This window comes from Erithacus rubecula, assembly GCF_903797595.1.
Source record: "Erithacus rubecula genome assembly, chromosome: 1".
NCBI classification, from domain to species: Eukaryota; Metazoa; Chordata; class Aves; order Passeriformes; family Muscicapidae; genus Erithacus; species Erithacus rubecula.
In genome coordinates this window covers 14837914-14862907 of record NC_136658.1, presented here as the reverse complement: position 1 = coordinate 14862907, position 24994 = coordinate 14837914, and the positions used below count along the sequence as shown (strand labels likewise).

Below are 24994 nucleotides of genomic sequence, written 5' to 3'. Positions count from 1 at the left end.
CCCCGGCGGCCAATCAGGAAAGGGGAGGAGCGGAACAGCTGGCAGCCGCGCCACTTCGGGTGTATAAAACCGGTGAGCTGTCACGGCTAGGGACCGGCTCCTATTTCTAGGAGGTGTGTAGCGCCCGTCAGCAGCACTGGCCGCCTCGCACCGCGGTGCTGGCACTGCTGCTGGGCCGCCGCCCTGCCCTCTGCCCGCCCCTTTCCGCAACGGCGAAAGGGCGCAGATGGCTGCTGAGCTCCGCCCGCGCGGGGCCGTGAGCGCGGTGCTGCCCGCGGGCGTGTGTCCCGTCAGGCACCGCGGCGCGCCCGGGCCGGGGCTGAACCGGGGCGGGAGCGGCCGTCCGGGGATCACGTGATTCGGGCGGCGGGAGATTCGGGATCGGTGCGGTTGGGACCGGGGTGAATGGGGAGCTGTGGGGTGAAGCACTGGGTTGGGAAATGGGGAGGCTGCAGGGCAGAGCCAGGGGTTTAATCGGGCTGGGAAAGTGGGGAAGGACAGGGGGGCTATAGGGACAGCAGACCAGCCCTGGGGCGTTGTTTGTGGGCCGTGGAGCTGAAGGGAGATGCGGGTAAGGACTTGGGGGCACTGGAGGGGGGGGGCACCCGGGGGTCTGTGTTGTGGGGTGGCTGAAGGGACCTGGGGGATTGTGAGTCAGATATAGGGTTACTGCTAGGACAGTAAACTGAGGGGTGGCGGGGCAGACCTGGGCGGCACCGAGGCGATGGGATGGGACTGGGGAGCTGTGGAATGGTTCCAGAGCCAGGAGATGCCCAAGCTCATCCGACTCTCCTCTCTCTGCACCAGGCACTGGAAGGATGCGAAGGAAAATTGCATTTTGGCAGAGTGTTGTCTCCATAGGATCCTGAATGGCTCCGATTAAAATCAGCTATGTGGTGTCCTTCTCCTCCCAGGTGCCTGGGGGTTTCCTCTGATGGGCTGGGTGTGGGAGTGAGCCCTCTGAGCTGCTGGGGCCTCGGGAGAGGTGGGTCAGAGTGTGACAGTGCAGCACTAGCTCTCCTTGTTAGGCTGAAGGGCGATGATTCGCATTATTCTTGCTCTCTCAAACTGAGGTGGTGTTCCTGTAGCTACCAGACAATTCTGTGCTTCTCCCTGTGGCCAGAACAAGCTGGAACTGGAGGGGAAGGTGTTTAGGGAAGGGTTGGTGCATGATGCTGTATCCCTGCTATGTGTGCAGGACCCCAAGTACCCAGCAGAGAACCTGCTGAGTGAGGATGGCATACGGCCCTGGCTTGGCTGCCCCAAGAAGCACAGCAGGCAGCTGAGTGTGGAGCTGCAGCTAGAGAGAGCCAGTCCCATTGGCTACGTTGACATTGGTACTTCCCTGTCCCCCACCCCTGTGCAGGAGCCAGGGCTGTGCCCCACAATGGGATCAGCAGCTCTGAACCTTCTTGCCCCTCCCCAGGGAACTATGGCTGCGCCTTTCTGCAGATTGAGGTTGGACGCTCCTCATGGACCTGTGACCAGCCCTATCTTACCTTGGTGCCCACTGTCACACTGATGACACCAGCTGACTCAAAGCTGGACCAGAATCGCTACGGGGTTCGGATGTTTAAGGAAGGTAAGGACTGATCCAAAGGAAAAAGGCATGGGGAAGAGCTGTGGGCCTGGTGGTGGGATGGTGAGAGAATGGGGCTGGTGGTAGGATGTGGCTGATAGGAGGGAAAAGGAGGACAGGTAGACCAGGGGTCAGGGTTGTTCATGGCCTCAGGAAAGCTGTACCAGCTCTGCTTCCCTGCCCCAGCCTCTCTTGTGCCCATAACCCCCAGATGTCCTGGGTGGCACTGCAACAAGCAGAGGTAGGGGTGGTGTTGGGATGGTGGTCAGTGCCATGCCCCACCCACCCCAGCTGCTGCTCCCCACAGCAGATTTCTCGGAGCTGACGGTGGGGCAGAAGTGGGACCGCGTGCGGCTCACCTGCAGCCAGCCCTTCAGTCCCCGCAGCCGCTTCGGGCTCTCCTTCGTCCGCCTGCGCACACCACAGGAGCAGGAGCCTGACCCCCCCCGGCCAGCCCTGCATGCAGTAAGTGTCTTTCACACCTCCATGTATCCCTCTCTGTGGGGAGGCAGCAGGAGGGGGCTGCTCCTCCACAGGCACCCCATGGAAAGCTTGAGACATGCTTGCTGGGCTGAGCTAGGGGCTGTGCCCAGTGTGGTAGGTACATGGTACCTGTCTTGATTGCCTGAGGCCTCCTCTTGTCCCACAGGAGGATGCTGAGCTCTCAGACAGAGGCCCTGCCTTTCACCAGACTTCCTTCCCTGAACCATGCTTGTAAGTGGCCTGGTGTGGTCCACCCCATCCTGACCCTGCCCCTTGAGGTGCTTCCTCATACCCAGAGCCCCAGCTCCCATCAGCTTTGCTGTGCTGTGAGGCTGACACTCGCTATCCTCAGGAGATCCAGGGATGAGGAGCAGCTGAGGAGCTGCCTGGGGAAGCTGGAGGGGGCTGCCTGGAGCCGCTCTGCCCGGATGGTGCTGCAGGCAGCGCGGAACCAGGCGCTGAGGCCCAGAGCTGGCACGAGCACACTGGAGGCCCACCCGGAGCCTCTGAACAAGGATGGGGGAGGTCCTGCAGTGCCAGGTGGGTGAATCTGCACAGCCATGTCCTGGGCTGGTCCCAGCCCCTGTGAGCAGCAGGGTAGGAAGAAATTCTGCCCCTCTTTCTGCTCAGGTGAGACCTGCAGAGCTGCCTCCAGCTCTGGGATCCCCAGCATCAGAAAGGTGTGGAGCAATTGGAAAGAGTCCAGAGGAGGCCATGGAGATGTGCTTGAGGGCTGGGGCCCTCCTGCTGTGGAGACAGGCTGGGACAACCAGGGCTGTTCAGCCTGGAGATGAGAAGGTTCTGAGAACTGGGAGCCTCTTCCACTACCTAAAGGGGCTGAAAAAAAACTGGAGAGGAACAATGGCCTGGGAGGGCAAGACAAGGGGCAATGGCTCCAAATTGACAGAAGACAGAGTTAGATGGGATATTGTAAAGAAATTCTTACCTGTCAGGGTGGTAAAATACCAGCACAGGTTTCCCAGAGCAGCTGTGGCTGTCCCATCCTTGGAAGTGTTCTGATGCCAGGTTTGATGGGGCTTGGAGCTTGCCTGGTCTAGTGGAAAGTGTTCCCTTCCCATGGTTGGGAGCCTTGGTACTAGATGAGCTTTAAAGTCTCTTCCAACCCAAAGTGTTTTGTCTGATTTCCCACTGTCTGCTCTTCCCTAGGCTCTTCACTGGATGCCCCTGCAGTTCCTCCAAGCAGCTGCAGGCAGCTGGACAGGCACTGTGCTCCCAGCCCTGTTGGCAGGTAATCCCATGGGTCACTGCCTTCACTCTTGCCATTTACCGCTCTCAGTCTTTCCCAGACAGTTCTGGGCCCAGCCCTTCACTCTTTTGGGCTGGCAGAATGTGGCATAGGGTGCCTTCAGCATGTGACTCCTCTGCAGGGCTCCAGCTGCCACCTCGAGGGCAGCCAGGAGGAAAGGAAGAGCCCAAGGCCCCCGAGAGAGACGTGTCAGGAGGAGTGGCAGGGGCCAGGCCAGCAGTGATGGGGAGACAGGTGTCTGTCCCATCTGCTCAGGTGGGTGCTTGGCAGGGGTTCCTCTGCTGGCCAGGAGACACTGAGCAAATGGGGATAGTCGTGGCAGGTCTGTAGCTGGGACCCATTGCTCCTCCTGGCACTGGAGGTCATTACAGTGTATTCCCAGGCTGCCATGAGAACCATCAGGGAGGGTATCAGTCCAAACTCCATTATCATCCCAACACCAGTGAGCCTGTGACAACCACATGAACATTCCCTTTCCACAGGCTGCTTCCTGTTGGACCTGCTCCCCACACACGCCTCTCAGTGTGGAGAAGACCCCACCACAGCCTGGCCTTCCTTGTCCCCTGATGCCTGGGTGTCCTGCCCCATTTGTCAGCTGCCCTTTGGTGTGGCAGAGGTGGAGCAGCATGCCAGTAACTGCGGGGAGACACCAGGGGCTCTGTCCTCACCCTAGGACCTCGAGTAGGACAGCAGAGCTGGGACAAACCCTGTGTCACCACCCCTGGGGGCTGAACCTGCAGTACTCCAAGGGGCAAAGACACAGCAGCTCTGGACATTTGTTGCAAGACTGGTGTGAAGATGGAGAAGGTGCTCCCAGCCCCATGGCCAGGTTTGGTGGGATTTGAGGCACTGTAATGGCAGGAATTGTGACTGGAGAAGAATTTAAAGGAGAAAAACAGGAAAGAAATCTGCACTGTGACTGCTTGGTGCTACAGCAGATTCCTTGGGTGAGCATCCTGCCTTCGGACACCCTGTGTAGTTCATGGGAACAGCGACAGGACAAGGAGGAGGTAATACCTTTCCTCCCCTCAGGCCCTGGTAAGGGTTCCAGTGCATGTGGACTAGGAGGAGGAAGCCAGGACCCTCAGAGCAAGTGAAAAATACACTTTATTTACAAGTAGAAACACTTAAAAATGCTGCCTCGGCTTCCCTGGGAGGAGCAGGAGGACAGGGCAGGTGGGGGAGTCCCACACACAGGGAAACAGGGGTGGTGGGCCTAGGGATGCTAAGTTTCACCTCTGTCCCTGTAATGGGCTGCAGGATCTCCCTAGGGAGAGCTCAGCCCCATCCAGCCACAGCCTGGTGCCAGACCCTGTATCCCTGTTTCTAGCCCTCAATCCCTACACATCCCCTTGCCTTGGGTCCCAGAAGGATTTAGGCTGACAGTGGGTGCAGGAAGGGCAAGGGGGCCGTGCCATGCCCAGGGCATCCCCACAGTTGTCAGTGGGATCTGCAAAAGGCAGTCGTGGGTGGCCCCACCTGTTCCCTCTCTGTGCTCCTGGGGGGACAGGGAGAAGTGAAGGGGGGCAGGTGGGGGCCAGGGCAGAGCCAGCAACGTGGGGACTGGGGGAAACCCTCAGGATGGCTTGTCCTTGCGTGACTGGCGACTGGCCTGCAAAGGAGAGAGCAAAGGCAGGAAGTTAGGGACCATGAACATGACCAGGGCCCCCTGCTGGGACCTGCTGCTGCCATGGCACCCCAAGGACAGCACAGCAGGGACAGTCTCTCTTTTCCCGTGGCTTGTATGAACCCAAGGCAAGGGTTGGGGCCAGTGGGGTGAGCAGAAGGGTGCCCAGGGGCTCAGGCAGTACCTACCTTGCCCTTGGGGGACTTGGCGGTGGCGATGCGGGGGGAGCGGCGGGCGCCGCTGGTGGAGGGCGTGGCAGCGCTCCTCGGGGCCACTGCCCGGCGCAGCAGGCGCCGCCCCAGCTCCCTGGGGGTGTTGAGGATGTTGAACGCCATCGACTGGCGCCTCTGGGCCTGCAGGGGAGGGGCAGGACCGTTAGCTCAGGGTGGGACAGGACGGATGGTTCACTCCCGATCCCCCTTTTTCCCTCTGAAGCTTACGGGTGTGGCTGGGGCTGGCCGCTCGTTCTCCTGACTGACCCGGGAGCCACTCTGCTCACTGCGGTCCTGGCTGGCCTGGGGCCGTGGGAAGCAGCTGGTCGGCTTCTTGGACTGGAAAACAGTGGGACCAGTTAGTACTATCATCTGAGGGTCACCCTGCTGTTGGGCTGGCAGCAGTGAGGGAACTGAGGGGCTGCAGGGAGAGGATGGGAATGAGGGTCGGAGTGCCCAGGGAAGGCAGAAGGCTCAGCCCTTCGCCTCTGGAATGGCCTCCTTTGCCAACACTGGGAGCATCACGAGTACTAGACACACCACTGAATGCTGGGAACACTGAGCACTGGGATCCAGAATCAGTGGGAATATGTGGCCAACGGGGGTGTTACCCACAGGGCCACTACAGCTCCCTCAAAACCTGGAAGTCCTGTTGTTCCCAGCAGGGTGCTGTGATGGGGGATTGGGCTGGGCTCACCGGGGGGCTGTCCAGGCCCTGGTGGGTCTCCTCCGAGAGGCGCTTCCTCTGCTGCCGGGTGGTGATGCTGCTGGCCTGGCTGCTGTACTGGCTGCTGGTGGCCATGATCTGGGAGGGCTGCATGCTGGCACGGCGCAGCGTCTCTTCTGGGTCCCCCATCTTCACGTCCTCATCCGTGATGGTTCCCAAGGAGGTGGAGGGCTGGGGAGGGGATGTGGGGATGTTGCTGAGGGGCACCGTTGGTTCCCAGACCCCCTCTCCCAAACCCCAGTTCTGGAGAAAGGGCTGCCTGACCTCCCCTCCTGCCCCTTACCCTCTCTATGGCATAGCTGCTCTTCAGGTGTGGGGGGCGGGCCTGGTTCCGCCGCTGCAGCTCTACAATGCGGTTCCAGTCCTCCAGCTGCTCTGGCTCATCCTGGCACGTGCCCAGGGTCAGGGTGCTCCGGCCTAAATCCAAAGCAAGGAAAGATGAGGGGTGTCCCAGGTAAGCCCTGATTCCCCCAAGCCAGGGCAGAACAGCACAGCCAGCAGTCTAAGTGCCTACCCTGTCCACTGAGGCTGGTCCGCTGCAAGCGCAGGGAGCTGCGGGTGACCGGCCGGTACCCAGGGAGGCCCAACAGTCCTGAATTGCCAGGGCCCTTCTCTGGGGAGGAGCTTTCCAGCTTCCCAAGAGTTTCCTGGGAGGGGAAGCTGGTGAGGGAATGGGTGGAGGCACCTGAGCGCAGACGGCCCTTAGCAGGGGAAGAAGTTTTTGTGGACTGAGCCAATGGGACGTTCTTGACACAGACCAGTTCCTCAGACTCTGCCTGTTTCTGGGAGAGAAAAACCCACATATGAGGAGATCACAGATGGGTTTAGGCTGAACAGACCTTAAGAGATCATATCCTTCCAACGCCCCCCCCTCCCCCCCTTCCCTTGGCTGGGATACCTTCCACTAGATTAGGTTGGTATAAGCCCCATCCAACCTGGCCTTCAACACTTCCAGGGATGGGGCAGTCACAGCTTCTCTGGGCAACCTGTGCTAGGGTCTTGCCACCCTCACAGGGAAGAATTTCTTCCTAACGTCCCATCTGACCCTGCCCTCTGTCACTTTGAAGTCATTCCCCCTTGTCCTGTCACTCCAGGCCCTTGTCCAAAGTCCCTCTCCAGATCTCCGGGAGCCTCTTTAGATACTGGCAGGGGCTCTAAGGTCTCCCTGGAGCCTTCTCTTCTCCAGGCTGAACACCCCCCACTCTCTCAGCCTGTCTTCAGAGCAGAGGGAACTTCAGCCCTTGGAGAAATTCTGTGACCTCTTCTGTCCTCGCTCCAGTAGCTTCAGGTTATTCTCATGTTGGGGTCCCAGAGCCTGAAGCAGCTCTGCAGGTGGGAGGTCTCACCAGAGTGGAGCAGAGGGGCAGAACCCCCAACCTGCCCTGCTTCCCACTGTGCTGAGGGATCAGCTGAGGACATGGCTGGACTTTAGGCTGCCATTGCACTGTGACAGATCACGTTCAGCTTTTCGCTTCCCAGCATACTGGGTCCCTCTGCAGTGCTCCTGATCCCTGCACTCCCCAGCAGGGCCCCCCTGCTCACATCTGTCATGGTGATGTTGATGGTGGTGCGGCGCCGGGCTGAGCGGGTCTTACACCCGGAGTCGAGCGAGAAGTCACCCGGGAAGAAGCTGGCGCTGCTCTCCAGCTGTGACGGCGTCTCACGGAGGATGGGGGTAAAGTAGAGACTCTCCATGGATGCCTTCCTCTCGGGCAGCTGCTGAGACAGCAGTGACTCTTCACTGTCTGATGGCACCACTGAGATGTCCAACTGAGAGCTGGTAGCCTTCCTGTAGAGACAGGGGATGAGGGTAGCACCAGCAGGCTTACCAGGTCATCAGGAACAGTGGATTTTTGGAGTGCTGGAAGCAGATTGATCTGGTACCTGGTGGAGCTGAGCAGCTGTGCCTCTTCAAGACTATCAGTGCTCTGGTCAGCCACACTCTGGCAGGAAGTCTCTTGTCCCTTTGCTGTGGCAGTCATCACCTGGAACTTGCTGAGTTCCTGCACTTGTCGTTTGGCATCCTCCACCTGTGCCTGCAGCTCTGCCACCTTCTCCTGATGGCTGGTGACTGCTGCCTGCAGCTCCCCTTCCAGTGCCTATGGGCAGGGAAGAGATGGACTTAGAGGCAACCCAGCAGAACCCCCTGGCAGCACCAACAGCTCCAGGGCATACCCCGCAGGTTTTTGGTCCCTCTTTACCTTAATTCTCTGCTGCTGGGTGCAGGTGGCCTTCTCATGCTGAGTCAGCTTTTTATTCAGCTCCTCCACCTGGAAGAACATGGCTTGGTGAGACCAGGTGCAGGCACAAAACTACCATCTTCCTGTGGAGGAGCCCGTGCCCTCCTCTCTAGCCAGCTCTAAGGCATGATGAAGCAATTTCCTGCCACAAGGCAACCATTCAGCACCCCCACCACCAAGGAAGATCCCAGGACATGGCAATGTAACAGTCACCCCATGCTTGTCCTTACACCCAAGTGTAAGGAGCAGCCACATGCTGGAAGCAAAGCCTGTGTTAAGCTCCCAGTGCCCCAGCACTTGCAACCTGGAGTCCCACAAGTCATCCAGCACTCTTGACAAGGGTAGAACTTGCTGCTGCAAGTTCTGGCCTGACCATGCTCTCCCTGCTCCAGGGGATGCTTGAGGAGCCCCCAGCCCCATGGATGTAGCCACAAGGCCTCTGCAGAGTTCTGGGCAGCTCTGGCTGGGACTGGACAGGGAAATTGGGCTTTTCCAGCATTGTTTCCCAAATGCTAACTGCCACCACATTTGAAATCAGTGCTGCTCTAGCCACATCTGGACCATGCTGAGCACACTGTTCCTACCAGTTGTGCCAAGAACTGGGCCTTGGTTAAAAGTAGTAGGAGGGAAGCACTGACAGCCCTACACTGAGGATCCCTGGATGCTCCTGGCAGCCACTTGCTGCATGTGCTGTCATGGGGCATGCAAGAAGCCATGCCAAGTTGCAGGCACCAATGTGAGGGGGCAGGTGCCAGTACAGGACCCCTATTGCTACCCCCTTTCAGGTGAAGGGGCTCAAAGACAGGCAGCCAAGTGCCCCATGGCTGGGTCTATACTGTGAAGAGTTCACAAAAAGGAAAGGGTGGCACCAGCGGGAAGTGACAAACAAGGAGAGTTCTTCACTGTCACTTAGCAGCCAGCACTTGGTGTGTGTTACCTGCTTAGTTTGGTCCTTCTGGATTATCTCCAGCTGCTCCACCTTCAAGTACAAAAGGTAGAAGTGAGTACACAGCTGGAACACAGACAGTTTTTCATGGAATCATGGTATCATTTAGGCTGCAAAACCCCTTTAAGACTGAGTACAACCATTCCCCCAGCACTGGCAAGACCACCACAAATCCATGTTCCCAAGTGTCATGTCTACATATCTGTTAAATCCCTACAGGGACTCTACCACTGTCCTGTGCAGACTGTGCCTTGGCTGGACAACCCTTTCAGGGAAGGAATTTTTTCCTATTATCCTATGAGCCTCCCCAGGCACAACCTGAAACCATTTCCTATTGTCATGTCACTTGTTAATTGGGAGAACAAGTTGCCTGGGAAACCCCCATCTGACTGTACCCTCTTTTCAGGCAGCTGTTTCACCCTTTCAGGGGACAGATGGGTCCCCTAGAGCCTACTTTTCTCCAGGCTTAGCCCCCCCAAATCCTTTAGCTGATGCTCATTAGACTGGTGTTCTAGATAATTCCCCAGCTTTGCTGCCCTTCTCTAGAAACACTCCAGCACCTCAATGTACCAGTCCCTTTCACCCCTAGGAAATGTGTCCCACACCCCCAGGCCCTGTGCTGAGCAGGACATGAATTCAGGGGTGTGCAGAAGGCTGAACCCACACCTTTTCCAGGAGGGCTCCCCCACCCACAGCCCTCCTGCTGGGAGTGGCACCCCTACCTGAGTTGTCAGTCTTTGCTTCTCTTCCAGGAGTTTCTTCCTCTCTTCTAGCGCTGCAGCTTTGCTGCTCTCATACTCTTTACTCATGTCCTCCAGCTTCTGCACTGCCTCCTTAGCCTCCTGCCTGCTGCTGCTCACCAGCTTCTCAGACGCTGCCCGCAGCTGCTCCAGCTCCTGCCGGTGCCGCTCCCTGGCCTGGCCCAGCTCCGCCTCCAGCTGCTGCTGCCCTTGGCTGCGGCTCCTGCTGAGCCCCTGGTTCTCCTCGGCCAGCCGGGCGTTGGCCTGCTGCAGCCCTGCCAGCTGTGCCCCCGCCTCTGCAGCCTCAGCCTGCAGCCTCTGGATGGCCCGCTCCTGCTTCGCCAGCTGCTCCCGCAGCGACGGCACCGCGGCCGCCTCCAGCTTGGCCTGCGCCAGCTCGGCTTGCAGCACGGACGTGGCTTTTGCTCTCTGCTCCAGCTCCTGCCGGTGCTGGCTTTCCAGGGAGGCACGCTCGGCCTGAGCGCTGTCGAGCTTCTGCTGCACGGCAGCCAGGAGCTGCTCCTTCTGTAGGCACTTGTCCTGGCAGACCTTTGCCTCCTGCCGCAGCTCGTCCTCCCGCTCGCTCTGGCAGTGGCGATCCCTCTTCAGGGCCTCGATGGTCATCCGCTGCTTCTCCATCTCCTCCTGGCACCGCTGCACCTCCACCTTCATCAGCGAGCACCTCTCAGCTGCACGGGAGGCTGCGGTGGCCATCTCTGTCTGCAGCACCCGCAGCCTCTCCTCCAGCTTCTTGCTCTTCTCTGACTCAGCCAGGATCAGGCGTTTCAGCTCCTTGCTCTCCCCTTCCTTCTCCGTCACCTGGCGATGGAGGATGGACACCTCGTGCTCCAGGCTGCTGATCAGGCTGTTCTTCCTCTCCATCTCCTGGAGACACTGGGACACTTGTTCCTTCCAGCTCTCCTTCTCCTGCACGGCAGAACGGAGGGACACCAGCTCCTTCTCTGCAATCCGCAGCTGATCCATGGTGCCTTCCAGCTCCTTGGATTTGAGCTTCTCCTGGGAGAGCTGCTGGGAGACTCCCTCCAGCGCCTCAGCAGCTCTCTGGGCATCTGCCTCCAGCCTGGCCACACGCTGGGCTGCTGTTTGCTCTGCCACAGCCATCTTCTCCTGCAGGGAGGAAATCTCAGCCCTCAGCTTCTGCTCCTCATTCTCCTTCTCCTTTGCCCATGACTGAGCACTGGCCAGGTCAGCCTGGAGGCCGGCCAGCCGCTCTGCCTGGGCCTCCAGCACAGCCACCTTCTCCTGCTCAGCCTGCAGCTGCTGGCAGGCCCGGCTGTGCTCCCGGCTCAGCGCCTGCATTTCCTCCTTCAGCCGCCTGCACTCCTCGTCCTCCCCTCGGGCAGCAGGAGAGGCTCCCGTGGGCTGCTCCCGGCTCTCCTCCAGCGCCTGGCGTGTGGCCAGCTCCTCAGCCCGCTGCAGCAGAGCTGCCTCCCGCTCCTGAACCAGCTGCTGTCTCTCTGCCTCCAGCTCAGCGATCCTGGCCAGGTTGCCCTCCAGGCACTCAGCTGCCCGTCTCTTCTCATCCTCCAGTATCCCCTCAGTGTTCCGCAGGGATTCCTCCAGGAACAGCAGCTGCTCCTGCAGTCGGCTGTTCTCCCGGGCCACCTTCTCCTTCTCGGCCAGCCTCTGCTGGCTCTCCTTTAGCCTGCCCTCCAGCTCCTGCAGCTGGGCTTTCAGTGCCTCTGCTGCCACTGCCTGCTGCCGTAGGGCACCTAGCTCCAGGATCTGGGCTTCCAGTTCGCCGACCTTGCGGCTAAATGCAGCCTTCTCCTCACCCACGGCCTGCAGCTGGCTGCTCAGGGATGCGTTGGCCTGCTGCAGCTGCTGCAGGGCAGAGTCCCTTTCCCGCAGGGTCTGCTCATGCTGGGCACTGAGGGCAGCCAGCTGCTTAGCCTGGTCCTCAGCAGCCTGCGCCTGCAGGTCTCGCTTCAGCCTCTCTCGGGCCCGGTGGCTCTCAGAGAGGGAGTTCTGCAGGTTGGTGACAAGGCTCTCCAGCTGCTGCTTCTCCTCCTCCAGCCGCACTCCTTTGGCCGTGAGGCTGGACACCTCCTGCTTCAGCTCCTCCAGCTGGCAAAAAGAAGAGCAGGGAGACTGTACTGGACTGTACTGAGACAGAGATAGTGCTGCTCAGCAGTAGCCAAAACACTGGTGTGTTATCAACACCTTTCCAGATACCCATGCAAAGCACAGCACTGTGAAAGCATCTAAGGGAAAATCAACTCTTCACATTCCCCGCCCCCAGCAAGGGTCTGGGAGTGGGCAAGATCCTGGGAGAAGACACAGTGAGGCCAACTGACCCAAATTAACCAAAGGAATATCCCACACCATACGGTGACAGCTCAGATATAAAAGCTAAGGAATGTAGGAGGAAGTGGGGACATTCATTATTTTAATTTTTGCCTTCTGGAGCAACTACTCCACATGCTGAAGCCTTGCTTCCCAGGAAGTGTCTAAATATCGCTTGCTGATGGGAAGTAGAAATTAACTTTTCTCTTTGTTTATGCACACATAACTTTGACCTTTTTTTCTGCTTTAGTAAATTGCCTTATCTCAACCTACTAGTTCTTTTCCCTCTTATTTTTCTCTCCCCTGTCCTGCTGGGACAGGGAGTAGTAGCAGGGCTTACTGGGCACCTGGTGTCCAGTTAAGATCAGGCTATTACAGGGACTAAATATGTAACAAATATATAACACCCCCTAGGTGTTACTCAAGCTGTAGCCAACATGCTCACGAGAGCTGCCCAGTGCCTGCCTTCCCTCCCATCACACCCCCAGCACACCTTGCTTTCCCCTCAGCCGTGTGTGACTCTGCTCCCTTGGACCAAACACCTTTTTCTCACCATGCAGACATGTTTTCTTCACAACCAATTCATGTTGTGGGAGGTTGGGAGCCCCAGTTCACTGGGAGCAGTATTTGCAAATTCAGCCCAAAGGGTCTTTCCCAAAGTACTCAGACCCACATGCCCTATCCAGCAGCAGAGAGCAGCAGGCTCTGCCTCACATGACTTTGCCATGCATCTCCTGGCACCTGCTGCTCTCTCCAGCTGGAGCAGTTTACCATTCAAGCCCTTGCTGCAGGAGCCTCAGTGTACCTTCAAAATGTCACCCATGACTTCTCCCTTCTCCTGGGCGCTGCCCTCCTCCAGCTTGGCCAGCTGGTCCTCCAGCATAGAAATCTTTCCCTGTAGAATCTCGATTTTCTCTTCTGAGCATTTCTGGAGACAGAGATGGGACTGAGCATGGTGCAAGACAGAAGAGCCAACCAACCAAGGAGAGGCAAAGTCGCTCAGTCAGTAGTGACACCATGCTTTTCCAGCAGCTTTGTCTCTCCCCCCTGCAAGGAGAGCAGCCTGCCCCACCACAGGAAACCCTTCCTGGGAACAGGGAGAGGCTTCCCACAGGAGCTGACAGTTACACAGCTTCTTCCCATGTGCTGGCACAGATGGGCAAGAGGCTCCTGGCTGCTGCACCCTGCTTGCAGTTGGCCTGTCCCCCAGCTAGGGGTACATGGGGGAGCACCCACCCTGCCCTAGGCCCCCTGACCTTATCCTGCAGGGCAGCATGCAGCTCCTTCTCCAGCTGTCGTTGCTTTTCCTGTGACTGTGCCATGGCACTGTTGTGCTCCTCCGAGAGCTCGTTCAGGGCTCGCTGCAGCTGGACCATGTTACTGGCGATCTCCCGCAGCTGCCAAGTGAAAATCCACCCCATGCACAAGAGGGTCACGGTGTGCCTTTGCTGTCCAGGGCTCTGCCTACTCCCCATTCCCAAGAGCTGCAGCACACATGGCCATCCTGGGTTCTGGGTGCTCACCACATCCAGGCAGCTCCACCCAGTCCCCGTTCCCCCACCACAGTTCCTATCTGGATCAAGATCCAGCCCAAGGGAGGCTTGGTCACTGGGTCAAAGATCACATTAGCAGAACCATAAACACCCCAGCATCCTGCACTGCCATCAAATCCTCCCTCCTGGGTTCCATCACAACCACCTGGGCTGTGGGGACAGAGAGGACACTGTACCCCATACCTTGAAGGAAAGATCCCCATTCTCCTCGGAGAGCTGGTTGATTTTTCGGTCCATCTGGGCTTTTTCAGTCTTCAGATCCTGGCACTGCCTGAAGGCCTCGTGCAGGCGCCCCACCAGGCTGTGGGAAAGGAGGTGGTTAAGGAGGGGGTGCATGCTGGTGGCAGGCAAGGATATCACCAGGGATCAGTGCTGCTGGATACTGCCAAGGAAACTAAAGGTTCCAAGGGATCTCCATGCCTTGCTGTGACTCTACCATCAACCCAGCTCTAAAACTAAGTCCCAACAGGTGGCAAAGCAGAATAGAGATAAGCAATGTTTCTGCTTTGCAGAAGCCCAATTGCTCCAAACTGAGAGCAGAGGCAGCTGTTGGACTCCAGCCACACCCCTGCAAAGGGAAATAGGTGAGGGAAGGACAAAAAAGACATGGAACTTCCAGTGGAGGTTGGGCAGCCTTCCTGAGTAAACAATGGCAGAGGGACAGAACAAAGATCAGAACACAATGTGACAGGTGATTTCAAGTGTGTGACAATCCCTAGTACATAGGATCAAAGTAAAGGCCTGGGAAAGGGGGTGGAGTCAGGAGTTTCAGGATCACCCTGAAGGCTTCCCCTTTTCCAGGGCAGGTGAGACCCACATGGGCAGCAGGCCCTTTTCACATAACAGGAAAGCTGCTCCCATGTGGAGTTTGGGTTAAGAGTGGGCTGTTAGAACAGGCTGCATGGTTTGGGACTGGATCCATGCTCACTGCAATAAAAATGGGCTGCAGGCCATAACTGCCCTGAGGGCATGGGCAGTGTGATAGAGTGATAGAGGCACAGCCGTGTCATGGACTGATCCCACAGCATGGGCAGCAAGGGAGGAGGGGATTCTGCTCCTCTCTGGTGGGACCCCATCTGCAGAGCTGCCTCCAGTTCTGGGGTCCCCAGTATCACAAGGATGTGGAACTCCTGGAGCAAGTCCAGAGGAGATGCTCCAAGGCTGCTGGAGCCACTCTGCTCTGCAGACAGGCTGGGAGAGACCTGGGGATGTTCAGCCTGGAGCAGAGAAGGTTCCAGGGACACCTCAGAGCACCTCCCAGCACCTAAAGAGAGCTCCAAGACAGCTGGAGACTTTGGACAAGAGTCTGGAATGATAAGACAAGAGGGAATGCCCTCCCACTGACAGACGACAGGGTTAGATCAGATATTAGCCAGAAGTTCTCCTTGAGAGGGTAGAGAGGCCCTGGCACAGGCTGCCCAGAGAAACTGTGGCTGCCCCACCCCTGGCAGTGTTCAAGGCCAGGTTACATGGGGCTAGGAGCAACCTGGTCTACTGGAAGGTGTCCCTGCCCATGGCAAGGTGTTCCAGCTGAATGAGCTTAAGATCCCTTCCAACCCAGACCCTTTCTTGATTCCGTGCTTGCTGTTTTCTCCCCAGGGTACAGCAGCAGAGGAACAAGAAGGTGGTTTGCTTTCTCCCCTATTTCATGCACTGCTAAAGAAGAGACAGACAACATAGAGTCTGGAGCTGTGGGAGTGACAAGGTCACACCTAAGAGGAAGGATATTCCTGGAGGATTACCTCTCATTCTTCTCCCTCAGCTCCTCAATTTCTTTGGGCTCCAGACGATCTTCAGCTTGCTTTTCATTGAGCTTTACCAAGCGATCAATCCGCTGCTGCATCGTGGTGATCTGAGCATCTGGGGAAGGGGCAAGAAAGGGCCCATTACCAACTTTTCATGTCACCTGAAGCACCCACAACAGCATTTCTGCACAGGAGATCAAAGAGCCAGACTACCAGTGCTGCTGCTCAGCATAGGTGTTGCTTCCGTCATGGCTTTTGGTGCTCAGGACATATAAAGGAATACAAGACAGAAGAAGGAACCTGGAGTCTCCCTTGCAGCCTGGCAGGATGGACCATGCATGAGCAAAGTTGTGGTGAGGTCACAACAGAAAAGTCAGGGAAACAAGGGGAGATCTCTGCCCCACAGACCCCTCCCCACACCTTAGGATGACCTTCTAGTGACTGACCCTTCTCCATGACAAGCTTGTTATTCTCTGCCACCTCCACCTCCAGCTCTTCCCGGTTCTCTCTCTCAAAAGCCAGCTGCTCCTTCAGCCGCCGCAGCTGGAACTGGGGGGTCTGCATGATGTCCCCCATGGGTGAAGATGGAGCGCTGGGCAGGCTGCAGGGAGACACACAAACACAGCTGGATTATCCTGAGCCAGCCCAGGCCCCATGCAGCCAGACCCACTCTGCTACCCCCATCTCTGGGGCAGGTTCTCCTGCCTGGCTCCCCAAGGAATTGCTGCCTTAAAAATCTAGGAACAAAACAACACACGTATGAGACAATTTCAATAAAAGAGGTAAAATAAAAGCTGCTCTTTAATTGGAGGGCTCCAGGGGCAAATATGGAAAAATGCCCCTAGAGGCCTCCAATTAGAGACCAGTTTTAATATTACCTCCTGTATTAAAATTGTTTTCTATTTGTGTTGTTTTGTTCCTAGATTTTTAAGGCAGCAGTTCCTCCCCCTTCTGGTTCAACCCTCTTCCAGAGCCCTCCTTTGTTAGTTGTTTATGGGAAAGTGTCTTGGGAGGGTGGCTCATCCTTGGTTCCCAAAAGAACCAAGATTAGGATAGGATTTTTAGAATGTGTTTTGTCTTTCTGTCCATCAAGGTAGGAAAAATACTGGAGACAGATAGGAACTATGTAATTAAGTAACAGTCTACAGAGCTATGAATAAATATTAAGAAAATATAAAAGTAAACATCATTTTGGCATCACAGGAATAGCTTTGATGGCACATCACTGGAGCAGAAAGCCATGCTCCTCCTGCCTGTACTAACACCAACCTCTAAGTGCTGGGCAAACACCACCTCCAGCATGCCCAGGTGGCCAAGGGCTTCCCTGCTTGTGTCACCCACAGTGTGACCCCACAGGGGTGAAGCAGTGACTGCCCCCCTGTGCTGGGCACTGGTGAGGCACCTCGAATCCTGGGTTCAGTCATGGACTCCTCACAATAAAAGACTCTGAGGTGCTGGAGTGTGTCCAGACAAGGGCAACAGAGGCAGGGAAGGGTCTGGAGCATGAGCCTGATGAGGAGCAAATGGGGGAGCTGTGGGGGCTCAGCCTGGAGAAAAGGAGGTTCAGGGGAAACCTTCTCAATCTCTACAACTCCCTGAAAGGAGGATAGGGTTTGTTGAGTGTTGGTCTCTTTTTCCCAGGTAACAAGGGACAGGACACCAGGAAACGGTCTCAGGTTGTGCCAGAGGATGTTTAGGCTGGATATTGGAAAAATTCCTTTCTTGAAAGGGTTGTCCAGCCATGACATAGACTACCCATGGCAGTGGTGGAGCTCCCATGTTTGGAGGGATTTGCAAAAACCATGCAGATGTGACATATGGAGACATGGTTTAGTGATGACCTTGGCAATGCTGGGGGCACAGCTGAACTTGATGGTCTCAGATGATTCTAAAAAGAGCTCAGCCCAAGCTCACCCCCACCAGCCATCATCCCCCTTGGCAGCCAGGAGGCAGAGCACGTACTTGGTGCTGGGGAAGGAGGCGATCTTCTGCAGCTCCAGGAAACGCACCTCCCGCTTGTGCGGGAGAGAGAACGCTGGGGAATGCTCCTCAGTGCTGCTGCTGGACACACTGGATGAGGATGGCTCTGCTGGAAATAAAAAGGGATAAGAAGGCTGTGATCTTTAATATCTAAGAGGCTGAGCAGCTGAAATCTCAGGGGCACGGGAACCACAAATTCCAATCAGAATGGAACAGTGCAACTGAGGAAGTCATAAAACTGTTGTACATTCCCATCCCTCCTGCTCCATAGTCCTTCCCCAGCAACTCTGCTCCACTGTCAGCATCCCATCTGATCCACTCTTCCAGGAAAAGGCTCAGGTACTGCTGAGTACCAGCAGATCTGAGGCAGCCCTGCCCTCTGAGTTTATAGGGAACTGTTTTCTAGATGAGGGCATCTGGGTGGTGCAGCTGCCTTTATGGCTGGGCAGCTATAGCAGCACAAACAGGAGGAAAAGCCAGGGCCCAGAGCTTACCTTTCTTCTGCAGAAATGGCTCCAGATTCTCATTCAGGCACTCCTCGTTATCCAGCACAAATTTGAGGATTGATGCCAGTTCAACCTGTGTTGGAGGAGCTGCAGAGTTACTGGCTCTGCTACAGGTCATAGGCAGCATCACAGCAGGCATGGGGCAGGGGGCAGCTCCCTGCCTGCCTGTGCTGCTGCCCACACTTGCCACCACAAGCTTTTGATAGCCCAAAACCACCAGTGAGCACCACAGTGCCCACTCCACACTGTCTTTCAATGGGACCCAGGAGGGCAAGTCTTGGAGCATCTCCCCCAAAAGCACTGCTGCTTCCCCCTGCACCCCAGATCCAGAGAAGGAACCCCAAAGGGATTACCTGGGTCTTGTAGTCAAATTCACACCAGTCTCCAGGGTTCTTGGAACTCATAGAGGTGTGGTACAGGAGCAGCACAGCCACCTGAGCAAGGCAGGAAAGGTATCACTAACCCCAGGCCAGTCAGAAGCACATTGGTGGGACTAAAACATGCCATGCAGTTACCTTGGCCAGTGCCAGCTCCTCTCCATCCAGGAGTTTCTGTGCAGAGACCAGGTTCTCTGCAGCCAATTTGTGCCTGCAGTGCTCTGCAACATGAATCAGAATTCCCAGTCATACAGGGAATGTATGCTGCCTCCCCTGAGGTGACACTCATGGCCAGGAGGGACATGGGGCAGGATGGGCTCCAGAGCTGAGATCCCAGTGGTCAGCCTTGGCCATTAACTGTGACCAACTTTCATTCCCCTCCCTGGAAACCCACCCAAAATCCCAGCCTCCCCACCTTGGCATCTCCCCTCCAACATCAGCACAGAGAGTTCCATCTCTGGAGGGTGGGATACCGTGTCTTCCCTCCAGGAAAGGCTGAGCAAGAGTGTGACATACTTCCCATTTCCCCTCCCAGGATTTCTGCTTGGGCAAAGGTTTTCCACTGGGATTTGAACAGCTTGAGTCCAGGTACCCAACTAGGAAAACTGCTCCAAGGCAGCATCACCAGAGCAGCCACTGGCACCCTGCCCTTCACACCCAGGACCTCCTTTGCTCTGAACTCAGACTCTGGCAAGGATTTCTATCTGGAAGTTTCCCATCAGGAAGGTTTCCCTTCCACAGGCTGCTACAGGAAAACTGATGTGAGGTGGAGGGGGGTCACTGTGGAATGGGAAGCTGCAGACAGCAGACCAGACTCCCTCAGAGGTCAGGGGCACCGAGCAGGGGCAGTTGCTTTCCCCAGCACCAGTGGAGGGTCTTACTCTGCAGGAAACCATGGACGAAGGAGATCCTCTCTGGCAGCGGCTGCTCCAGCACAGACTCCCCCTCCTTGCTCCCGTGGCTGGAAGAGTGCAGGGTTTGCATTAATTCCTTCTGGAGGGATTAGACCAACGCTGAGTTTTGTGCAGCAGGGTTCCCTGAGCCAGGGGCTGGCTCTGGGGTGCTGCTCTGCCTTGCACCCCCACACCAGGGCCAGCAGAGCCAGGGCCAAGCACGCCATGCACAGGAGTGGAATCCCCTGGAATCTCCCTGCTGGGAGAGCAGCTGGAGCTGGGCAGCTGATACCCCCCCCCCCCCAGCACTGCTTTCTATTCTGCCTGCCAGCCCCAGCATCTGGCACAGCACAGGGAGCTTGTGGTGCCCCCACCAGCCAGGAAGCACCACAGGGGCCAGTCCATGCACAGAGGCTCGGGCTTTTCTTGCTGGATTTTGGGGAGGCTGAAGCTTTCTCTTGCACTTATTTGTGACTACACTGTCCCTGAGCAGCCACCAGGTCATGGAATATCCCGAGCTGGAAGGCACTCACAAGAGTAATTGAACCCATGTCTGCAGCTCAGAAACAGCATGCCCAAAACCCACACCAATCATGCTTGACTGGCACTGCTTCAGTACTGTCTCTTACTCCCAAGGTGCCAAAACCAGGAACTTGGCCAGGGACAGGGGCTGCCACAAGGATTTGCTCCTCTTCACAGACTTCTAGTGCTACCAGGAGCTCTCAGATCAGCCAGCTGCTGTGGCAGCTGCCCTCTGCCACCCCACTTTATCAAGCAATGGCCAGGCCTCTTTAGAGAGCACACGCCACCAGGATCCCTACTAATCCGAGCTGGAGCACGGGCCCAGGAGATTAACCAGGTCTGACTAAATATATCTATGGTGCAGGCAGCTCCTTCCTCCCCACCCACTGCAGGCAGATCCCTGCTCCAGGCAGGCTCTCCTTACCTCACACGAGAGGTAATCATAGCAGACAGGCTCCCAGAGAGCCTCCCACTGGAAGGGTTTGAAAGCAATGCATAGCAGCCTCACACCCTCTCAATTTGTTTTGCCAGCTCCTTAACCACCAGGCTTTGTCCCACCTCTGATGCCCATCATGGCCTGTAGATTTCAGTTGCCCCTTGCTCCCAGGCAACAAACACAGTTCCTGAAGGAGGCACTCCTCCCACCCCTGCCCAGCCACCGCAGGTCCCAGGACAGAGCAAACAGGCTCCAATCTGACCACACTATACTCAGCAGCCACCTGACATCCCCAGGCAACAGAAGCACTTCATGAGGCAGAAACTGTCATTCTTTACACTGCTTTCCAGATACAAGGCTTCCTCGGGATCCCAAGGCTGACACTCAGGAAAACTTGCTGGGCTGTCCCCTCACCAGAGCAGCATCAAAGGAAATGAATAATCTCCTGTGCAGCTGCAGGAATCCCTGTGCCACTGGCAGCAGCACTCAGGTCTTTTCTTCAATGCCAGGAGCAAACCCAGATGTTAAGTGCCAGATGTGATAGCAAGTCTCAAATGACAGGAACTCTGACCAAAACATTCCCTGGGCAGCTCTGTGGGAAACATTTCCCAACAGCTCTGCAGGCAGACCCCAGCTGTGCAGTGGCACAGAGGAGATGGAGATCCCAGCATCTCATACGCCAGAGGAGGAATAAATACTCCAATACTCCAAGACCCCCACTCCCACCCTGCCCAAGAAGAGAGCCCTTAGCTCCTGGGGGCCAAGGCCATGGCTCCAGGAAGGCAGCCCAGACCCAGCTGTGTGGTTTAAAATGTGCACACAGCTCCCCATACTCACATTTTGTGGATAATTCTGATGAAAACACTACAGTCCTGGAGCTGGGACAGATCATTGAGGGGATCAGGACAAACCTTTGTGCTGTTCACCTAGAAATGGGGTGGGACAGTCAGAAGACAGAAACCAAGACAACACTGCTGCGCCACCCACCACCTTCAGTCCTGGCAAGGGACAGCAAGATTGGTCTGGGTGTGAAAGTAAATCTACCCCTTCAAACCACCCCTTCCCAGGGAACATGATCCCCACAGTTCCACATCTGGGAGTCTGGCACAGGTCCCATTTATCAAGCTGCTGGAGACCCTCTTCTCTGGAGAGGCTGAGAGACCTGGAGGTGTTCAGCCTGGAGAAAAGAAGGCTCTAGGGAAATCTCAGAGCCCCTGCCAGTGCCTAAAGGGGCTCCAAAAGAGCTGGAGAGGGACTTTGGACAAAGGCCTGGAGTGACAGGACCAGAGGGAGTGGCTTCCCACTGACAGAGGTCAGGGTTAGATGGGATATTGGGAAGAAATTCTTCCTGGGAGGGTTGTCCACAGAAGCCATGGCTGCCCTAGCCCTAGCAGTGCTGAAGGCTAGGCTGGATGTGGTTTGGAGCAACCTGGTCTAGTGGGAAGTTTCTCTGCCCATGGCTGAGAAATGCCCATTCCAGTTAAATGAGCTTAAAAGCCCCTTCTAACCCAAACAATTCTATGAGTTTTTGCTTGGACACACCAGTGCTTTGTGAGACAGATCCAATAATCCCTTTACAGTACAGCTGCTGCCTGCTTCAGGCTCACCTCCATCTCCCAGGCAGTTTCCATGACCAGACCAAGCCATTCCAGCTTTTCTGGTTACTCAACAGGAAAGGTGAGCAAGGCCTCACCTGCAAACTCCCACCTGCCCAGGAAGAATAGGAACTGGGCAATCCTAGGATCTGCCCCAGCCACAATCCCTCCTGTGATAAGCCCCAGGATTGTGCCCAAAGCTGCCAGTGCTGGCAGCAGCATGTCCCACCTATGCAGCAAGCTCCAGCAGAGGAAGGGGGACTTACCCAAGCAAGCAGAGCAGCAACTCTTGCGCTGTGAAGAGACATGGTGGCCAGCCTGTCAGGTCCCTGCCCAGACCTAGAAACATCAACAAAGGTGGGAGGGGCAATAAAAAAGGTATAGTAATTATGTTACTAAGTGACTTGCACCCAGCACTGGGTACTTGGGCCAGCAAAGGAGAATGTGTCCCTGCATCTGGCCAGCTGTGCAGGAGCAGCCAGCATCCTCCTACTTCCCCACAGGCACAGAGTGGGGAGCAATGCTGAGCAGCAGCCAGATCCACTCCCACAGATTAGGATCCTGACAAGGTATCAGCAGAAAACTGCTGTCGGGCTTCTCATTCTCCTCCTGTGCCTTCTTCCCTCCCTCTCACCTCCAAATGTCACTAACATTTCTTGCCTGGCAAGGCAGTGGCCAAGCCATTGAAGTGCTGCCAGCTCCCCTTCTCACTGCTGCTAGTGAAAGAACCACCTGCTGGAGGCACAGGGAGCTCGCAGGGCATCGCCGCATTAGGTGGGAGCAGGGATGAGCTGCCCTGACGCGATCTGGGATCACTGCCAGGTCCCCTTCACAGCGACCTTTGCCTCCATGCTGGCTGCCCCCAGTGCCACTCTGGTAGCCTTCCAGGGCAGGGGACTGCTGGGAGCCAAAGAATCACCCAGATGAGGAGGGGGCTCCTCACCCTGTATGGCACCTGGACACCTGCACCACGACAGGCCAGGAGCCTGGCTGGGATCTGCAGCTGCTCTGCGCAGCACGGCCAATCAGTCATGGTGGCTCTGGGGACTAGAGAGCTCCCACTGCCGTCAGCCCAGCTGGGAAGCATGCGATCCTCAGCACGACAGGTCGTCCCTCCAATTCGGCTAAAACCCAGCTCCTTGTCCCATCGCTGGGTCACTCAGCAACTACTGTCCCTCCGCCCGGTGGCACAGCCGGGACCTCTCCTAAAAATCCACCCAGAGATACCGGGAAAAAGCACTCGTGCAGCACTGGATGCAGACCCCCGGAGAAAACCATGTTCCACCGGCGTCGAGCGGGGTTTTACCAGAACCAGCAATACACGGGTGCCTGGTGTGAGATCTGAACCGGCAGGGCTACCGCTGCTGCCGCGCTCACAGCCTGGCTTGTCACTGGTGCCGCCGGCCACCCCGAGCATCTGAGACAACGCCATGACCCTCGGTGAGGACGTGCCATTCGTGATGGCAGGCGGGAAGCGGCCGGGGAGCCCGCCAGCGGCCGTGAGCGCCTTCCAGCCGCATCCCCGAAGAGAGCAGCTGCAGGGGGGCGGTGGGGACCGGGGACGGAGCCCCGGAGGCGGCGGCATTGTCCTTCCCCGCTTTCCCCCGCGCCGCTCCGGTCACAACACGGCGTTACGCAAGCTCGCGCTCCGGAGCTCCCGCCGTGCCAGCGCGCCGGGGGGACGCGCCCGCGGGCCCCGCGCTGTCCCAGGCCGGGGCTCCGGCTGCGGGGAGCGCCCAGGCGGGGTGAGCGACCACGGCAGCCTCCGCGCACGGCCGGGCCCGCAGCCGGCGCGGAGCGGAGGGGGAGAGCAGCGCCGACCCGAGCGCCCGGATGTTGGCGAGCCCGGCGCGGCCACCCGCGGTCCCGGGGACCCGCACCCCGGGGGCTGCCGAGGCCCCGGAACGGGAGCCGTACGCGGCGGCGGAGCTGGGCGAGCAGAGCTGAGCTGAGCTCCGCCGCCCCCGCCTCCCTCCCCCTTCTTCGCGCCAGCCCCGTGGAAAACAAAACAAGGAAGAGGGAGAAAGTCTTTGTTGGGGCCTTACCGGGGCCGCGCGGCCGTGGTCGGCGCGCTGGGGTTAATCCGCCATGAGCGCCGGCAAGCCGGGAAGGGCCGGGAAACCAGCGGCCACGCACAAAAGAAAAGTTGTTGAGCTTCTCTTCGGCGGGGCTGGCAGGCGGCGGTTCCCCTTCCTGGCCCTGGGCCATCCCACGTCACCGCGCCGGGGCCGTGCTCGTTAAAGGCGCACGGCACAGAAACCTCCGGCGCCTCGCCGTGGGGAAGGGGAACCGTCCGGCCCCGGACGCGCTCGCTGCCGGCGCCCTGCCCAGGCCCTGAGAGCCGCTGGGGCCGACACAGAGCCGCTCCCGGCCCCAGCGCAGCTCAGGAAAAGCCGGGGGCTCGGCAGAGAATGGCCCCCGATGCTACGTCTCCCTCTAATCTGACTGGAGTCACATCCCAGCTGACCCCTGAAAAACTCCCCCCGATACGCACACACCCCGCGGCCAGGTTCAAACAGGAACCGGACCCTACGGACCGCTAGCTAAACCAGGGAGGAGTTGGGCGAGAAAGGGACGCTCACCCCTCGCTGCTGCTCCAGAGAACCTCGGAAGCCATCTCCGCAGAGTCGGGGCCGCTGAGGAGGCCAGGGCCGCGGGATGGGGCTGCCCCGAGCACGGCACAGGAAGGGCACAGGGAGAAGGTTCTTCCAAACCGGCGCTGGGGGCAGCAGAGGAACCGCGAGGAGCGCGGCCGCCGAGTGCCGCCGGCGAAGGCTCCGGCTTTGCCAAGCCCCGGGAAACGGAGAGACCCGACCCACACGGCTCCGGCCGGGAGCCCCTCGCCCTTAGGGAAGGGGACGCCGCGGAGCTCAGCCCCAGACGGAGGCTGTGCCACGGGCGTGCCCGAGGGTTTCGCGCCTTGCCAGCCTGCGGCACAGCCTCGCTCCGCGGCCCTGAGCCCCGCCGAGAGAACCACCGGGCCTGCCCCGCGGGTCACCTCAGCTTTCCCCCTACCTTGACCGTGGCGGGGGATCGTGCTCGGCTGCGGCGGCGCCGGGGCTCCAGCCGTACTGATGGTCCTGTACCAGACCGAAGCCGCCAGGATGCGGGCCGCGGCCGCTCTTATTCGAACGGCAGCGCCCGCCCCCGCTGCCGCCCATTGGGCACCGCCGGGCCGGGGGCGTCACACGGGCGGGAGGACCGCGAACCGCGGGGTCCGGGACACACGCGGGGCTGCGGGGAGAGCGCTGTGCCGGTC

General features: G+C 57.9%; 2 protein-coding genes across 6 annotated transcripts; one reads left to right on the top strand and one right to left on the bottom strand.

Moving 5' to 3' along the window:
- The first annotated feature begins 68 nt into the window (after positions 1-68).
- On the top strand, positions 69-4467 carry XNDC1N (XRCC1 N-terminal domain containing 1, N-terminal like). The gene is made up of 10 exons (XM_079299308.1): positions 69-384; positions 808-914; positions 1199-1337; positions 1427-1582; positions 1887-2044; positions 2229-2293; positions 2415-2602; positions 3230-3311; positions 3451-3584; positions 3812-4467. Exons 2-10 carry the CDS (start codon positions 870-872, stop codon positions 4000-4002), a joined length of 1158 nt encoding a protein of 385 aa, XP_079155434.1. The 5' UTR covers positions 69-384; positions 808-869; the 3' UTR covers positions 4003-4467.
- NUMA1 (nuclear mitotic apparatus protein 1) lies at positions 4419-24994 on the bottom strand. 5 transcript variants are annotated; one of them, XM_079298941.1, is made up of 24 exons: positions 24751-24994; positions 22002-22074; positions 20978-21066; positions 19171-19250; positions 18428-18510; positions 18266-18346; positions 17901-17985; positions 17389-17515; positions 15873-16027; positions 15424-15541; positions 13865-13982; positions 13385-13525; positions 12934-13056; positions 9804-11909; positions 9073-9114; positions 8097-8165; positions 7780-7994; positions 7438-7684; positions 6410-6677; positions 6179-6312; positions 5866-6066; positions 5397-5507; positions 5145-5309; positions 4419-4941 (listed from the first exon to the last, which is right to left on the bottom strand). In XM_079298941.1, exons 1-24 carry the CDS (start codon positions 24894-24896, stop codon positions 4906-4908), a joined length of 5013 nt encoding a protein of 1670 aa, XP_079155067.1. In that variant the 5' UTR covers positions 24897-24994; the 3' UTR covers positions 4419-4905. The 5 variants fall into 5 exon arrangements, with proteins under 5 accessions (XP_079155067.1, XP_079155068.1, XP_079155069.1 ...); XM_079298942.1 differs by having other exon boundaries at positions 17389-17512; positions 24751-24993; XM_079298943.1 differs by lacking the exon at positions 24751-24994 and adding an exon at positions 24318-24635.

Coding starts and splice junctions, on each gene's coding strand:
- XNDC1N (XM_079299308.1), top strand. CDS start 870: ATGGCTCCGATTAAAATCAGCTATGTGGTGTCCTTCTCCTCCCAG. Junction 915..1,198: donor TGGTGTCCTTCTCCTCCCAG/GTGCCTGGGGGT, acceptor CTATGTGTGCAG/GACCCCAAGTACCCAGCAGA. Junction 1,338..1,426: donor CATTGGCTACGTTGACATTG/GTACTTCCCTGT, acceptor GCCCCTCCCCAG/GGAACTATGGCTGCGCCTTT.
- NUMA1 (XM_079298941.1), bottom strand. CDS start 24,896: ATGGGCGGCAGCGGGGGCGGGCGCTGCCGTTCGAATAAGAGCGGCCGC. Junction 19,251..20,977: donor ATCAGAATTATCCACAAAAT/GTGAGTATGGGG, acceptor GCACTCTTCCAG/CCACGGGAGCAAGGAGGGGG. Junction 9,115..9,803: donor AGCAAAGACTGACAACTCAG/GTAGGGGTGCCA, acceptor TTGTACTTGAAG/GTGGAGCAGCTGGAGATAAT.